This window comes from Rhincodon typus, chromosome 19, assembly GCF_021869965.1.
Source record: "Rhincodon typus isolate 14 chromosome 19, sRhiTyp1.1, whole genome shotgun sequence".
In the NCBI taxonomy this organism is placed as follows: domain Eukaryota; kingdom Metazoa; phylum Chordata; class Chondrichthyes; order Orectolobiformes; family Rhincodontidae; genus Rhincodon; species Rhincodon typus.
This window is the reverse complement of record NC_063350.1, coordinates 51556379-51574323: the sequence shown is the minus strand read 5'-3', so window position 1 is coordinate 51574323 and position 17945 is coordinate 51556379. Positions and strand designations below refer to the sequence as shown.

General features: G+C 42.6%; 1 protein-coding gene across 1 annotated transcript; it reads left to right on the top strand.

Moving 5' to 3' along the window:
* Nucleotides 1-141: 141 nt before the first annotated feature.
* On the top strand, nt 142-13504 carry LOC109930153 (tubulin beta chain-like). The gene is made up of 4 exons (XM_020529693.2): nt 142-399; nt 2043-2151; nt 4226-4336; nt 11670-13504. Exons 1-4 carry the CDS (start codon nt 343-345, stop codon nt 12731-12733), a joined length of 1341 nt encoding a protein of 446 aa, XP_020385282.1. The 5' UTR covers nt 142-342; the 3' UTR covers nt 12734-13504.
* Nucleotides 13505-17945: the final 4441 nt, after the last annotated feature.

Genomic DNA, 17945 nt, shown 5'->3' with positions numbered 1-17945 from the left:
GGCTCCAATTTCCTAAGTTCTTATGTTTAGTTCATGGTACGTGCTGCGAGGCAACTACATCTCCCAGAGTGCACAGATTTGGACACTTTATAAAAGCGGTGGCCGAAGGAGGCGCTTCGCTAATGTGAGCCGGCAGCTGCAGAGCAGTGTCTCAGTAATAGTTGCAGAGCTGTATCCTCACAGCCAGCCCTCCGCAGCATTGACACCCTTATTCAACTGTCTGCAAACACCCCGTTCGCTGCAGCATATATAAAGAGATCAACCGTCTGAGTTCTTATTGTAGTTGATCTTGGAGTATCTCCCAGAAGAAACCAGCGTCCCCTAAAAACAGCAGGTGCAACAATGAGGGAAATTCTGAATATCCAGGCTGGACAATGCGGGAACCAGATCGGAGCCAAGGTAAGAAATCCGCCATGAACAATATCCAAATCGTTTTTGTTCATAAAAATACATAATACACATCATTTCTGTCAATCGAAATGATACTCGAATCCATATCTTAATAAAATGCTACTTAACTATGTTCCCAGCGAGGAAATGAAACCACGCCCTTTCTACAATGATTTAAACCGTTAGGACTTCGTTCCATCTCAATTCACATTGAGACTGCATCATATGGTGCATTTTCCAGCTGATGCAGCTGTTTTCTTTTTTGGAGAAAAGGGGTTCTGGCTAAATTGCTAGGCTTGTGTGTCTGTAAGTGGGTCTGTGTGTGTGGAGCAGGACATGCGCGCTAGCTGCTGCTGACAGCCTTGCCTCGCCTCGCTCTCTATTCCTTTGTCTGCTCCACAATTCGACAGAGCAGGGACCGGGCTCTCATTCTCATCTCAATCAAAGCCCCACACTCTGGGAACCAAACCTTGGCCCAATTTGAAGCGGGCACCGATCTGGGATTTTGTTCTTTTTAAAAAAAAAATAAAAGTTTGGTTTTCCACGATCCTCCCAAATTCATTAGGTCCTCTAAAGCTTTGTCTTCCCCAACCCCCAGCCATGAAGCAGTAGCTTCGAGGAGGAAGGCTCAGAGCACATTAACGATATTTCTTTACAAGTCACGTCGTTTCAGCATTCATAAGATAGTGTTTTTGCATGTTTGCAGCATAATGTAATATTTCGCTACTGGGGGTCCCCTCCCCCATCCTACAGCCGGTAATTGAGGTTTCGTGGGATAATCAATTCCCTCCACCTCTGGGGTTGGATCCATTCTGCTGCTGAATCTGCAATATGTGAGGAATCTCCTTCAGCATTCTCTGCCAGCTGGTCCTTTTCCAGTAAGCCCCAGAAAGATGAAATCTCTCAGGGTTGCAAGAAGAAGCCGCTGGCTATCCCCCGGGGATATACACACGAAATTGCAGAAGTGGGGTAACCAGCTGTCACATGCGAATGAAGGGGGTCAGTGATCCCGATCGAATGTGATATTAAATGGAGTATGCGTGGAGGTTTGTGTGAATTGATGAGGAATGCACTCTCACTATCTCCCCGCTGGTGGAGGGTAATGCTTTCAATATAAGCCATTCACTGTCAGCCCTATTCTGCCGATGTACAGTTGAAAAGGGTGTGGTCTATATAGCTCGTCGCAAACCCCTCGACTTCAATGACCTGCGCCCTTCACCGTGTCTGCCTGGAAGTGTTCCACACTGTATTCCGTACATACTGACACTTCCTAGAATCAGGCGTGTGTAATAATTTAATCATACAGTCTGGTGAGTTTTGTCAATTAAAACGCTGTCTATTCGACCAATAAAAATCTAAATTTCTCACTATTTTCGCAGAAACTCAGGGAAGTTATCCCCGGTGCCTTGCCCAATATTTATCCCTCCATCAACTTCAGAAAAACAAATTATCTCGTTATTATCACATTACCGTTCTAGGAACTTCCTGTGGACAGTTTGGTTGCACAGTCTTCCACATAAGTGACCATACTTCAAAATCACTTCAACGACTGTAAAACACTTTTAAACGTGATTTGTGAAAGGAGCTATACACATGCGAGTATTTTCGTTACATTTGTGAATGAATTTGTGCTTGTTAATCCATGTTCATAGTTTTGGGAGGTGATCAGCGATGAACATGGAATTGATCCTTCGGGAAGTGCCCGTGGTGAAAGTGGTATCCAGTTGGACAGAATCAACGTCTATTACAATGAAGCAGCCGGTAAGGAGTTACGCCACCCACAGGATTTGATGTTGCCTCTGCAACTGTCCATTGCACCGACTGGAAATTTTGGGGGAAAGAACCCAAGCACAAGGGTGTTCAGTTTTTTGGACAGAATCATTTACTCATGTAGAACCATTGAGTAAGCTACAAAGTATTAAAAACCAATGGGGTTAGTTGCTGTTCCATTCTAAAAAGGCACATCACTTGTGTTTCACTTTTAACTTTTGCTCTTAATTTCTCAATCTGACAGGTGTGGTCTGCTGCACTGCTGCCTCTGACAGTCACCAAGTTTCTACACCTGAAAGCTTCAGTCTCTGTTCTTTACACTTTTAGGGCCTGAAGTACCGGTAAAAGTTGCTGTCTGATTGGAGCAAAATAGCTGCTGTTTCAATGGCAAAATCCATCATTGAGGCACAGCCTTTTCTAATCCTTTAGACATGAGGATTTTTCAAAAAGTCATGAGGCCAATAGTTGATAATTCAGACAAGAATACAAAGTAGGAATGAAGTATCAGGCCATGTAAAAGAACTCACAGGCAGGATCGTGGATACTCTGGCTGGGTTTTGTCATTTCTGTGCTCAACCACTCATTTAAACAGGCATGGAACAGAAGATTGTGGGCTGCTGTGTGCATCAGAAGATTACCATCTTGCTTAGAAATGAAAATCAGAATTTAAACGTAGATAGTAAAAGAGAAACAGCCATTTTAGATTTGTTCAATACTTTCACATCAGTTCTATAAGCCTTTGATCTTATGCTTATCAATTCTGTCTGATGTCACTGACACCTGAAGGAGTGAGACTCCAAAAGCTTGTGTCTTCAAATAAACCTGTTGGACTATAACCTGGTGTCGTGTGATTTTTGACCTTGAGATGGGAAATGTATAAGAAGTAAAACAAAATGGTAAATTAACAAAGGCAAGGAAACTGATAGATTAGGAAGCTAAGGAGAAGGAAGTAGTTAATCAAATGTGACACTTGTATACCACTGCCAGATATATTCCAAATAAAACAAAGGGACTAGAAGAACAAATTTAGTTTGGTATATGATGGGTAATAAAAACAAAATACTGAGAATAATCAATAGGTTTGGACATGTATGAAAGAAAGAGTTAACATTTGAAGTTGATGGCCCTTTTTTGGAGTTTCCAAAACCAGCAACAGATGACCAGGGATTGTTGGATTTGTTTATGATACCAAGTTCTTCAAAGAATTAATGATATTAAGAGCACATATTGAGGGAACAGCATCCTTAAGATGAAGTAAAGGAGTATCACAAACAAGGCTTCTGATTTTAAACGGGCTAACTTTGAAGGGATAAGGAATTGGTCAAATTAGGATGGAAGAAATTATTTGTTGGGAAATCTGTCAACCAACAGCTGGATCTATTAACGGTATACATTAATACTTCACACTCTACCATCGAGAATCAGACATTTACGCCACAGGAAACTATTTAGCCCATTGTTTCTAAACGGGCTGTTTAATGTATCAAACCAAAATAAATACAATTGTCCTGCTCTCTCCCCATCTTTTCCTGCCTTATTATATCTCCAGTCTTCCTGAAAGATTTCATGGTCTCTTCAATGTTTATTTAACATTGTCGGAAACTTCTGGCTGGATTTAATGCAAGTGATATGGATCTAGTCTGCTGGCTCAAAGAGCCCTGCATTGTCTCTGTTCAGGTAGGCCTTCCCCATTAAGCAATAAGCACTTAACTGGTCAACGGTAAGCTATTCTGGGCTCAGGGCCCTCATAGGAGGATGTCCTGACAGCTGCTGGTCACGGAGGCCAGAAAGTCTTCATTGCTTGGCAGTACCCTGAGGAGTAATGGCATGATGTGGAACACTGGGGTAACGGATGGTGTTCGTGTTCGGCATTAATTGCCCACTTATGGGTCTCAATTGGTAGTGGTGAGGCTGTCCTTCAGAGCAGAGGCAGGAAGGCGGCTGGGTTTCCACCCACCTACCAGATTAACTGATCCTCATGAATAACTCACTATAGACACCATTAAATGCCACTCTTCATATCCGTATTGTCTTTAATGTTGGTCTTGTATTATTTCTTTCCCAGGTGACAAGTATGTTCCCCGTGCAATTCTGGTGGATTTGGAACCTGGCACTATGGATTCCGTCAGATCCGGGCCATTTGGACAAATATTTAGACCAGATAACTTTGTATTTGGTAGGAATACAGCAGTAACACATTTTTAATTGCATGAACAAATGCTTCAATACGGCTGAGTGGAATCTCTGGATGAAGTAGTTCAGTGTAATTGGACCAAAGATGGAGCCTTTTCTTTTGGTAAAATACCATTCCTCTCATAAATGGATGAGAATTCAGTCCCAGGTTTTACTTGTGCACTCTTCTGTTACTCACCATTCGGAGGTGAACGAGGTGACTGACCCTTGAGCTTATCTCATCCAGAGAAGGAAATTGTGGAAACGATGCTTGAAAGATCATATAATGATTAGGTAGAGTCAACATGGTTTTATAAAAGTATAATCATATTTTATAAATCAGGTTTTCTTTAAAGGTTAACTAAAAGGGTGGATAATGAAGCAAGGCATGTAGTTTATTTAGATTTTCTGTATTAATCACTTAGTCAAAATACCAATGTAATACATCCAGTTTTGCTGATGATACAAGGCTGGGTAGAAAGTAGTTGTGTGGAGGTCACAAAGAAACTGAAGAAGGAGAAATCTGGCTTAAGATAGTGAAGAAGAGGTGGCGGATGGAAGAATGCAAATGTATTCACTTTGGTAGGAAGGATGAATAGAAGTTTTTTAAATAGGGAGAAATATTAAATATTATAATTCAGAAAAATTTTGGTATCCTTTTTGATAAAATGCATGAGGATAAAGCAAGTAACTGGGGAGACAAGTGGCATGTTGGCCTAATTGTAAGCTGGGGGGTGGTTGATATAAGAGTAAGGAAGCCATACTGCAACTGGACGGTGTCTGCGTGAGATCAAACCTGGAATACTGTGAACAACTTTGATTTCTGTAGCTAAGGGAGGATACACTTGCCTTAGAGAGAGTGCACTGAAGGTTTACTAGTTTGATTCCTGGATGAACTTCAAAGCTTCATTGACTTCTACCTCCATTTCAAGTCATAATGCCTCTCTGCTCTGAGTTCAGTGCACTATTATCCTTGCTTCATTCCTCCCTTCATGAAAACACTCCAACTCAAACTCACATCCATCCACTTGACTTTGTCATCTCCTATGGCTTTGCTATTTCCTTCATATTCATCACAGCAAAGGGCCATCTCTGATCACTTCTGTGTGCCAGTCTCCATCCACATTGCCCTCTGTACACATGTACCTCCTTCCTTCAGTGACCACCCTATGGAAAAAAAAAATCTCAATTCAGTTACAACTGTACTTTCGAAATCCCAAAATGTTTAATCCTGGCCTTCCATTCACCATAACAGTTTTGCAGCTACAGATTTGTTCAACCTCACTTCCACCTTTTAATCCCCTAGTCACCAGTAAAATTATTATTCTCTCTCACTGTGGCCTAATAAGGCTTTCCACTCTCCTTGCTTAAGTCCAAAGGATACAGACATAAATAGATACCACAGGCAACTGGTTTAGCCATTCACTGGCACATCTAGTAAATACCATTGAACTCCAGTCTTATCTGCTAAAGGGCCTCACTATCCTGCAATACAAACATAACTCACAGCCCCCATATTCCACTGTCGGCTTCATTTCTCTACTGCAAACTGTCTTAAATCCCTCTCCTAAATCTCCTCCATCCTTGTCTGTAACAGAAAGTGTGAGGAGTTTAAGGACATCTTGTCACTATCCATCAAACACTTGCACTTCCCCAGATCAGCAGGCCAACTACTTCTAAGGCCCAAGTTCCATTCCTGATGTCATTTTACATCTTTGCCTAGTTTCTCTCTGATCTTTCCTCACACCTTCCCGATCTCATCATGTCCACAAGGCCCATCTCTTGCTCACTCAGCCCTATTGGCACAAAACTGCTGACCACACAACTTCCCTTGGACCTATCCTAACCAGTATTGTGACCAATTTTCTTTCTTTGGGTATTGTTCCTCCCGGCTTGAAATCCGTCGTCTTTGCTCATCTCAAGCAGTCAACCTTTGACCCCACCACCCTTTCAAACTAACTGTCCATCTCCAACCTCCTATTCCTTTCCACGTTTGTTTAACATAATGTTACCTCCAGAACCCATGTTCATATATCCCAGAGTTTCATGCTTGAATCCTTCCAATCAAGTCCCTGGCCCTGTCACAGTATTGAACTGGCTCTTATTAATGTTATAAATGAGTCAGAAACCTTCATAACTCTTAATCAATGTTTAGATCGTCTCTTGTGCTGCCGTAAATCCCAGGACTACGGGCCAAAAACTGGAGAATAGAATTAGTGCAGTGAGAGCTTTGTGGATAGTGTGGACAAGGCAAATGGCTTCCTTCTGTGCTACAAACATCTGAGACTATAAATGACATCTTGTGTGACCGTGAAAATGTTAAGTCTTTTTTTCTCTCAAACTATCTGGAGCTTCTTACGCCTTCAACACTTATCCACTGACCTGTAACTGAGTGGGACTGCACTTGCTTAGTTCTGTGCTTGTCTAAATCATAGACAGACTTTTAGCCATACAGTTATACAGCAGGGAAACAGACCCTTCAGTCCAACGAGTCCACACTGAACATAATCCCAAATGAAACTGGTTCCACCTGCTTGCTCCTGTCCCATATCCCTCCAAACTTTTCCTTTTTGTGTAACTTCCAAATGTCTTTTAAACATTTTAATTGTACCCACATCCACCACTTCCTCAGGAAGTTCATTCCACATGCAAACCTCTGTGTAAAAAAAAAAGGCTTCTCATTTTTTTTAATCCCTCCCTTCTCACTTTAAAAATGTGCTCCCCAGTCTTGAATTCTCCCATCCTAGGGAAAAGACAACTATCATTAACTTTATTTATACCTCTCATTCTTCTATAAACTTCTATCAGGTCACCTCTGAACCTCCTAGTTGGGTGACCAGAACTGGACAGTATTCCAGAATAGGCCTCACCAATGTTCTGTACAACCTCAACGTGACTTTCCCAACTCCTATACTCAAAGGACTGAGTAATGAAGGCAAACGTGTCAAACGCCTTTTTAACCACGCTGTCTATATGTGACACAAACTTTAAAGAATTATGTACCTGTACTCCTAGATCCCTCTGTTCTACAACACTACCCAAGCCCCTTCCATTAATTGTACAAGCCCTTGTTTGTTGTACCAAAATGCAATACCTCGCATCTATCCAGATTGAACTCCATCTGCCATTTATCAGCCCATTGACCCATTTGATCAAAATCCCCTTGTAATCTTAGAAAACCCTCTTCACTGTCTACTATGCCACCAATTTTGGTATTATCCACAAACTTACTAACCATGCCTTCTATATTCTCATCCAAATCATTTATATAAATGACAAACAAAAGGGAAGGTCAATAAATGTGGAGCTGGAAAAAGACAGCAGGTCATACATCATCCGAGGAATAGGGAAGTCAATGTTTCAGGGCAAAACTCTTCGTCAGAATTGGGGAGGGGGAGGGGAGCCCAGAAATAAATAAAGGGATGGAAGGGTGGGGTTGGGGTGAGAGTAGGTCGGATGGAGATAGGTGGATGCAGGTAGGGGGTTATTGTGGTTGGTCAGTGGGAAGGGTGGAGCGGATAGATGAGTAGGAAGATGGACAGGTTGAGGTGAAGAGATTTTGAAGCTGGTGAATCAATATTCAGGCCATTGGGCTATAAGCTCCCAAGGTGAAATATAAGGTGTTGATCCTCCAGTTCACGATTGGCATCATGCTGACAGTGGAGGCGGCCAAGGATGGACATGTCACTCGGGAAGTAGGAGGGGGTGTTAAAGTGGATGGCAACTGGAAGGTCGGGGTTGGTTGGTGCGTGCAGAGCACAGGTGCTCCTCAAAATAGTTCCCAAGTCTGTGGTTGGTCTCCCCGAAATACAGGAGACCACATCGGGAGCTACAGATACAGTAGATGAGGTCAGATTAAGTGCAGATGAATCTCTGCTGGATTTGGAAGGATTGTCTGGGGCCTTGGACGGAGGTGAGAGGGGAGGTATGGGGCAGGTGTAGCACCTCCTGTGATTGCAGGGAAAGTTACCGGGTGTGGTGAAGTGGTCGGTGGGGAGTATGGAACTGATGGAGTCACCGAGTGAACAGTCCCTGTGGAAAGTGGACAGCGGTGGGGAGTGAAATATCCTTTTGGTGGTGTGGTCTGATTCTAGGTGGCGGAAATGTTGGAGGATGATGCGTCGTATTCGGAGTTTGGTGCGGTGATATGTGAGGACTAAGGAGATTGTATTCTTATTGTTGGGGGGAGAGAGTTTAAGGGTAGAAGCATGGGAAATGGGGGAGATGTGGTTGAGGGCATCCTTAATAACAGTGGAGAGGAAACTACAATCCCTGAAGTAGAAGGATATCTGGGAAAACCTAGAGCAGAACACCTCATCCCGGGAGCAGATGCAATGGAGGCAGAGGAATTGAGTATGGGGTAACATTTTTTGCAGGACAGTCAGTGAGAGGAGGTGTAGTCAAGGTAATTGTGGGAGTTCGTGGGTTTGAAATAGAAGTTAGCGGTGAGTCAGTTACCGGAGTTGGAGATGGTCCAGGAAGGGGAGGGAGGTGGCAGAAATGGTCCAAGTGAATTTGAGTTCGCGGTGGAAGGTGTTGGCAAGTTGATGAACTGCTTGAGCTCCTCACAGGAATACGTGGCAGCACCAATGCGGTCATCAATATAGCGGAGAAAGAGGTGAGGGATGCTGCCGGTGTAGTTGTGGAAGAGGGACTGTCCCACAAATCCTACTAAGAGGCAGGCATAGCTCAGGCCCATGCGGGCGCACATAGCAACCCCTTTGGTTTGTAGGAAGTGGGTGGAGTCAAAGGAAAAATTGTTGAAGGTGAGGACCAGTTCCGCGAATTAGTGTGTTGGTGGAGGGGTACTGGTTGGGCCTGGGGGGGGAAGAAGAAGCAGACGGCTTTGAGGCCATCCGCACTGGGGATACAGGTGTACAGGAACTGAATGTCCATGGTGAAGATGAGGTGTTGGGGGCCGGGGAATTTAAAGTTTTGGAAAAGGTGGAAGGCGTGGGTTGTGTCCCAAACAAACGTAGGTGAGGAGTTCCTGGACTAAAGGGAAGAGAACGGAGTCCAGGTAGGAGGAGATGAGCTTGGTGGGGCAGGAGCAGGCCGGGACAATGGGTAACGAAGTCGAGGTAGGAACCGATCCCTGAAGAACACCGCTGGTGTCAAGCCTCCAGTCTGAAAACTAACCCTCCACCACCTGTCTCCTGCCATTAAGCCAATTAGATATCCAACTGGCAAGCTCACTCTGAATTCCATGTGACCTAACTCTACAAATTAGTCTACCATGTGGAACCTTGTCAAAGGCTTTACTAAAATCCAAATAAACAACATCTATTGCTCTGCCATTATCAAAATTTTTGGTAACTTCCTCAAAAAACTCAGTCAAGCTTATGAGACATGATTTTCCTCATACAAAACCGTACTGACTTTCCCTAATCAATTTTTGCCTCTCTAAATGTTCATAAGTCCTATCTTTTATAATCACCTCCATCAATTTACCCACAACCGAAGTCAGACTCACAGGACTATGTTACCCGGTTTCTCCTTACAACCCTTCTTGAATAAAGGTACAACATTAGCCACCCTCCAGTCATCAGGCACCCGTGGTTATAGATGATGCAAATATTCCTGCAGCTCCTTTGCCATTACCTCTGGTGTCACCCTGGGATCTATTTTTGCCCCTCTTCTATTTCTCATGCTGCCCTCAGCAACAACATCTTTTGACACTCTATTGGTTTTCATATGTAAGCTAATGACACTGTGCTCTACCCTACACCCCTTTCTCAGCTCCTGCTCTAGGGCTGAGTTATCAGGCTCTTTGTCTCAGGTCAGCAGAAATTTCCTTCTATTAAACATTGGGAGGAACTAGGTCACTGTCTTTGGTTTCTGCTCTCAACTCCAACCTTCTATTTTGCAACAGCTGGGGCTCAAACAGATCTTTAGAACTGTTAATATTTCATCCTAAGATTAGTTTTTGACTACAAATCTATGTGATAATTAAAACTGACTATTTTTACCTCTGCAACATTGCTAAATTGCATCAAACTTTGCTCACATAGAACACAGAACAGTACAGCACAGTACAGGCCCTTCGGCTCACAATGTTGTGCCAACCTACTATCCTACTCTAAGATCAAACTACCCTGCGTACCCTACATTTTACTATCATCCATGTGTCTTTCCAAGAGTCGCTTAAATGTCCCTAATGTATCTGACTCCACTACCACCGCTGGCAGCGCATTCCATGCACCTACCACTCTCTGTGTAAAGAACCTACCTCTGACATCTCCCCTATACCTTCCTCCAATCACCTTAAAATTATGCCCCCTCATAATAGTCATTTCTGCCCTGGGAAAAAGTCTCCAGCTATCCACTCTACCTATGCCTCTCATCATCTTGTACACCTCTATCAAATCACCTCTCATCCTTCTTTGCTCCAATAAGAGAAGTCCTAGCTCCCTCAACCTTTCCTCATAAGACCTGCCCTTCAGTCCAGGCAGCATCCTGGTAAATCTCTTCTGCACCCTCTCTAAGGCTTCCACATCCTTCCTATAATGAGGCAACTGGAACTGAACACAATATTCCAAGTGTGGTCTAACCAGGGTTTTATAGAGCTGCAGCCTAACCTCGCGGCTCTTAAACTCAATTCCCCTGCCAATGAAAAGCAATGTTACTGAAACCCTCATCCTTGTCTTTAATATCTCTAAACTCGACTATTCCAAGGCTTCCCACATTCTTTAAAACTGGGGATATCCAAAACTCTGCTGTCCTTCTCCTTGCAACAAGTTCCATTCACCCATCACCACTACAATCACTGACCTGTGTTAGCTCCTGGTCAAGTACTGCATCAATTTAAAAACTCTTGTTCATTTCAGGGACCTCCTTGTCCTCTTGCACTCCCTATTTCTGTAGTCTCTTGAGGAACACAACTTTAAAAAACATCTGCCTTCATCCAATTCTGACTTCCTGAGCATCCCTGATTGGAATTTCTCCACCATTGTTGGCTGTGCTGTCAGCTGCATAGGCCCTAAAGTCTGGAATTCCCTCTTCAACATCTATGGCTCACTGTTTATTTTTCCTTCCTTAAGATGCTCCTTAAAACCTATCTCTTTAACGAAGTTTTGGTTATTTGTATTTGCTGTTCATACCCAGATGTATGACAGATAATCATTTGAGTCAGGTAAAAGGGTCCGTTGGCTTCTGTGGAATTGTACTGCAGTGTGCAAGAAAGACAGAGGAAAATCAGGCTTTCAAACATAATATTTGCAACATAGCAGTAATCAGAAATAAAAATTATTGTATAAAAATTAGTTTCAGGGCAGAAAAGATTTGAATGGCATTGTGAATGCATGTGTTTTTGCATGTGATGTATCTTTTTCTTCTAGGTCAAAGTGGTGCTGGAAACAATTGGGCCAAAGGTCACTACACAGAGGGAGCTGAACTGGTTGATGCAGTGCTTGATGCAGTGAGGAAGGAGTCTGAAAGCTGTGACTGTTTACAGGGATTCCAGCTCACTCACTCTCTGGGTGGTGGTACTGGCTCTGGGATGGGCACCCTCCTCATCAGCAAGATCCGAGAAGAATATCCTGACCGTATCATGAACACTTTCAGCGTGATGCCCTCGCCTAAAGTTTCGGACACTGTGGTGGAGCCATACAATGCTACCTTGTCTGTGCATCAGCTGGTGGAGAACACAGATGAGACGTACTGCATTGACAATGAAGCCCTTTATGATATCTGCTTCCGTACAATGAAGCTGACCACTCCCACATACGGAGACCTTAATCACTTGGTCTCCGCAACTATGAGCGGAGTCACCACATGCCTCCGCTTTCCTGGACAACTCAACGCTGACCTTCGCAAGCTAGCGGTGAACATGGTGCCCTTCCCTCGACTCCACTTCTTCATGCCAGGCTTTGCCCCACTTACCAGCCGTGGCAGTCAAAATTACAGAGCACTCACTGTGCCAGAGCTGACTCAGCAAATGTTTGATGCCAAAAACATGATGGCAGCTTGTGACCCACGGCATGGACGCTACTTGACCGTTGCTGCCATATTCCGAGGCCGCATGTCCATGAAAGAAGTAGATGAGCAGATGCTGAATGTCCAGAACAAGAACAGCAGTTACTTTGTGGAGTGGATTCCTAACAATGTTAAGACGGCTGTCTGTGACATTCCACCCCGGGGCCTCAAAATGTCCTCCACCTTCATCGGCAACAGCACTGCCATCCAGGAATTGTTCAAGCGAATCTCCGATCAGTTCACCGCCATGTTCCGCAGGAAGGCCTTCTTGCACTGGTACACTGGTGAGGGGATGGATGAGATGGAGTTCACTGAGGCTGAGAGCAACATGAATGACCTGGTATCAGAGTATCAGCAGTACCAGGATGCCACTGCAGATGAACAGGAAGAGTTTGAAGAAGAAGAGGGAGATAATGATGAAGCATAGATAGAAGCCTCTCTGTTGAAGAGAAAGTTGTGTTTTTGAGTCAAACTACTGAATTCTGCTGATTCTTCCAGCCAATTAATTTAGAAGATGCGCCATGAAAATGGAATTCCTATTGAAGGTTTGTGTGTGTGGTTTAACATGATCTGTAGTTTTAAAGCAGTAGTGCCCCCAGTAGGTTAGGTTATGAAACTCAATTTTATGAACTGGCCTGAAAAGCCATATCCAGCAGCTACTGAACCTATCTGAGTAGCTTGTTTCAGTTTTTTAGATTTTTAATTTGTGTGTTTCTAAATAAAGATACCTTGTCACTTCTGGTGCTGACATACAGCCTTTTAAACTCCTTTAGTGATTGTTTACCAGATTGGCAACTGAGATTTGCCCTTTGTTTGTTCATCAAGGAATAGTATGATCCCTTTTTTTACTTGCAGACTTCATTTTGTTTCTTTTCTCTCGGCTGAGGTAAAGGAAGGATACTTTTTAAAAAAACTATTAAATTTAACAATCAGGGCACTATGGCTTTAGATGTAGTCAGAGTTGTTTTAAAAAGGAACTATAATTAATAATTGTAACCTTCCCTAGAATAGTATAAAGCACTGTTCAGTAGTGACTGTTGAGATCTGGTGGTGTTACGTTGATTGAGATACTGAGGCTGACCCTAAAACAGTGGTTTACAATTCCGTGAACTGCCAAAGAACCCTCAACAGGTTCACACAGCTCTTTCTGGATTGGTGATTGTTCTCTGTATTGCATGCCTATCTAAGTTTGTCTTTCTGCGATGTTTGTATTGCGAAAATCAAATCATTCAAATAAATCAATACAAATTCTTTCTTCCTTCGCTTTTTTAAAAATTTTCTTCTCTAATTGATTAAAGGCTATATACTGTAGCTACACTTGCTTGCTTTTACCAAAACTGAGTCTGAATAGAGACACAATGGGGAGTAGCAAAATGTTCAATCAAATCAAAATTGTGATTCCTTTCTGCTGACGTGAATCTAGATTTATACAACACTTTAATACTGACCCAGAAATGAAATAAAAGCCTTTTTTTTTAAAACAGTTATTTTGAGATGCAGTTATGTGGATAAATACAGCAGCCATTTTGTATGCCTTGAAAAGCTATGAATGACTTGAACTTCTAATTTATCTCCTTTTAGACATGGGTTAGTCAATCAAATCTTGCATATTCAGGAGTCCATTTGTGCCATATGTGTGCTGGCAGTTTGACAGAGCTGTCTAATTTATTCGCATATCCCAGCCTTTTCTTCATAATTGTATAAATTACCAAGAGTCCTCTTCAAGTACATGTACAATAGTCTTTTAAAAGATGGTAGGAAATCTGGTACCATCATTCTGCCAGGAATTGTGTTTCAGATGTAACCACTTAATTAAAATCTTAATTTCTTCACTACTTCTCTTGCCAATTATTTAACATTTATACCCTCTTGTTACCACATCCTTCATCACAGATACAATGCCCAATACTCTGACTAAGACTTAACTAGAGATTGATTAAGATTTAGCATGACTTTTCTTAAAAACATAGAATGTAGAGCAGTACAACCCTATGGTCCAGCATGTCTGTGTGTTCAGTGCCACCAAAGTCAAGTCCTGTACACTTTCCTCAACTCTTTATCATCTTGCCCTGATACTGTCAAAGATTTGTGAATGGGCAACTCAGTTTCTTCTGCTCTTGAATTCCTGATCCCTTGCCATCTTGTCTTCTCATACACTCCCCAGTGAGGTGCATTAAATTGCATGGCTAAAAAGGAATGTTGCCCTAAACACCATGAGAACTTCCTGTTATGTTCTAAATAGTAGAAAGAACATTGGCAATTTCATCCTCAGAATGCAGGAGAGCATTTCTCTTGAAGCATTATTTGTTCAAGTTGCAGAATAGGACTTGAACCAACAAAAATTGCACGAAGACCTTAATGACCCATGCCTTTATAGGTACACAGGTATCTAAGAGATTAACTAAATTCTAATTTTTAAAAGGCAATTCATTTTTTTAGAAATTTGAGAAAAACACACAAAAAGTAGACAGCTGACAACTAAAATGTTAATGCTTACATTTTCTTCCTTGGCCCAACCAAGATTTAGCTTAATGTTCTTGATTTTGGTGATGTGGCTACAGAAGCTCTGAAGTCTAATCTAGAATATTGATGTCAGGGAAAGACCTGACTCAAATTCACGTCTAGAGCCAAAACGTGACTTGCTTCTTTGCTCCCCACCCCTAATGGTGAATTGGGTACTTCTCCATTTCAGTTAGACCAGGAGGATCCAGGTTCAATCCCATATTTGTCAATGATCTAAACTCAGTTACAGTGGCAATTGATGAAACATTACAGAGGAGGGAAGTCACCACCTAGTAGAAACTGTGGATGTTGGGGATGAGGACTGCAGCAGGTTGCATTGTGATCTACCTCCACTATTTTTAACACTTCACTTTGTAAGCTCATATGAAAAATGGCCAGTAGGGCAAGGATCAAGGGGAAAGCAGCTCTATCCCACAGTATTCCTAATCCTTCAGGAAATGCAAAAAATAGAGTTAATTTGAAAACTAATCCAAAGCCTGCATGAAATTTCTGATGAAAGGTCATTGACCTGAAACATACTTTTTCTCTCTCCAGGCCCGAAACGTCAGCCTTCCTGCTCCTATGATGCTGCTTGGCCTGCTGTGTTCATCCAGCTCTACACCTTGTTATATCAGTTGTGGGCAGGTTGTTGGAGGGGATCCTGAGGGACAGGATTTAGATGTAATTGGAAAGGCAAGGACTGATTAGGGATAGTCAACATGGCTTTGTGCATGGGAAATTCTATCTCAATAACTTGATTGAGTTTTTTGAAGAAGTAACAAGGAGGATTGATGAAGGCAGAGTGGTGGATGTGATCTATATGGACTTCAGTAAGGCATTCGATATGATTCTGCATGGTAGACTGGTTGGCAAGGTTAGATCATTTGCAATACAGGAAGAACTAGGCATTTGGATCCAGAACTGGCTCGAAGGTGGAAGACAGAGGGTGGTAATGGAGTGTTGCTTTTCAGCCTGGAGGCCTGTGACCAGCAGTGTGCCACAAGGATTGTTGCTGGGTCCACTACTTTTTGTCATTTATATAAATGATTTGGATGTGAACATGGGAGGTATGGTTAGTAAGTTTGCAGATGACCCCAAAATAGGTGGTGTAAAATACCGTGAAGAAGGTTACCTCGGAGTTCAACAGAACCTTGATCAGATGGCCTAATGGGCTGAGGAGTGGCAGATGGAGTTTAATTTAGATAAACGTGAGGTGCTGCATTTTGGAAAGGCAAATCAGGGCAGGACTTACACACGTAATGGTAAGGTCCTGGGGAGTGTTGCTAAACAAAGAGACCTTGGAGTGCCTTGAAAATAAAGCTGCAGGTAGACAGGACAGTGAAGAAGTCGTTTGGTATGCTTGTCTTTATTGGTCAGTGCGTTCAGGATAGGAGTTGGGAGGTCATGTTACGGCTGTACAGGACATTGGTAAGGCCAGTTTTGGAATACCGCATTCAATTCTGGTCTCCCTGCTATAGGAAGGACATTGTGCAACTTGAAAGGGTTCAGAAAAGATTTATGAGGATGTTGCCAGGTTGACGTGTTTGAAATATAGGGAGAGGCTGAATAGGCTGGGGCTATTTTCCCTGGACTGTCAGAGGCTGAGAGGTGGCTTTACAGGAATTTATAAAATCATGAGGGGCATGGACAGGGTCAATAGCCAAGGTCATTTCCCCGGGGTGGGGAGTCTAGACTCGAAGGCATAGGTTTAAGGTGAGTGGGGAAAGATTTGAAAGAGACCCAAGGGCCAACTTTTTCACACAAAGGGTAGTGTGTGCGTTGAAGAGCTGCCAGAGGAAGTGGTGGAGGCTGGTACAATTACAACATTTAAAAAGCATCTGGATGGGTATATGATTAGGAAGGGTTTAGAGGGCTAAGCAATAAATGCTGGTAGATGGGACTAGATTAATTTAGGATATCTGGTCAGCATGGACAAGACCATAAGACATTGGAGCATAAATTAGGCCATTCAGCCCATCCAGTCTGCTCCACCATTCAATCATGGCTGATAAGTTTTTCAACTCCATTCTGCCACTTTCTCCCCATAACCCTTGACAATCAAGAACCTATCTATCTCCGTCTTAAATATACTCCATGACCTGGCCTCCACAACCTTTTGTGGCAGCGAATTCCACAGATTCACCACTCTCTGGCTGAAGAAGTTTCTCCTTTATAGTTGGGCTGCAGGGTCTGTTTCCATGCTGTACAGCTCTATGACTCTACGAATGGAAGAATTCATAATGGTCCTGGTGCTAAAACTGCATTTCCTTATTAGAAGGCAATTCGCATACCATAGAGTCATTAAGTAATTCTACTGTGTCTGTGACAGATTATGTAAGTGAATTGCTGGTTTCATGCAGAAAACGATAGTATCAGTTTCAAAATTAAAACTGTTCTTTCTGGAGCTGTTATCATTTACTGATATGGTTTGAAAGTATTTTCACTGCAGTAGCTTTCCATCATTGCATTTTACTGTTCTTGTTATTGATCCCTTTGTTGCTCACTTCCCCACGGGAGGGGAAGAGAATAAGCACCAGCCATCCAGATCCATCTAATTTCCCTAGCTTCATCAGACAGAAATTGGGCTTATTCCATTGAACCTGCAGTGAGTGTTGGTGTTGGGACTGTCAGGATGTGCACTTTTTCATATATACATATTTTTCTAAACACAAAGGGAGTGGAGTTGGATCAGTTAAATGGATCTTGCAGAGTATGGGTTTCATGGACCTCCTGTGTTGTGACAACTCTATGATTCGATTTTATATGTTGCAGTGCATCACCACCATGCTTCTGACTGTGATTGGATTATAATTTGTTCCCAATACTGCTAAATTAAGCTGCAGAATCTGATTGATCACAATTTAAATTTGTATTTGTGAATGGGATAGATGGGGAAGGCTATTGATCCAGTCATGTCAATACAGCTGCATCAAATTTCAACAGGTTTAAACCAGTAACAATAGAACTTGAGAAGCAAACTGGGATCTTGAGTTGTAACAGCTGTTACCCCAGCTGCCAACACAGTTACTGCACAGTACAGAATTCTCAAATTGTAAAAGTGTCAGAGAAACATTCAACAGCTCTCTAACAGCCAAAATATTGGACCTTCTAAGATTGGCCAATTCAGTGGACAAGGG

Bases quoted from the DNA above. Each gene is read 5' to 3' on its own strand.
- LOC109930153 (XM_020529693.2), top strand. From the start codon at position 343: ATGAGGGAAATTCTGAATATCCAGGCTGGACAATGCGGGAACCAGATC. The intron at 2,152-4,225 runs GTAAGGAGTTAC...TTTCTTTCCCAG, and splicing joins CTATTACAATGAAGCAGCCG to GTGACAAGTATGTTCCCCGT. The intron at 4,337-11,669 runs GTAGGAATACAG...TTTTTCTTCTAG, and splicing joins ACCAGATAACTTTGTATTTG to GTCAAAGTGGTGCTGGAAAC.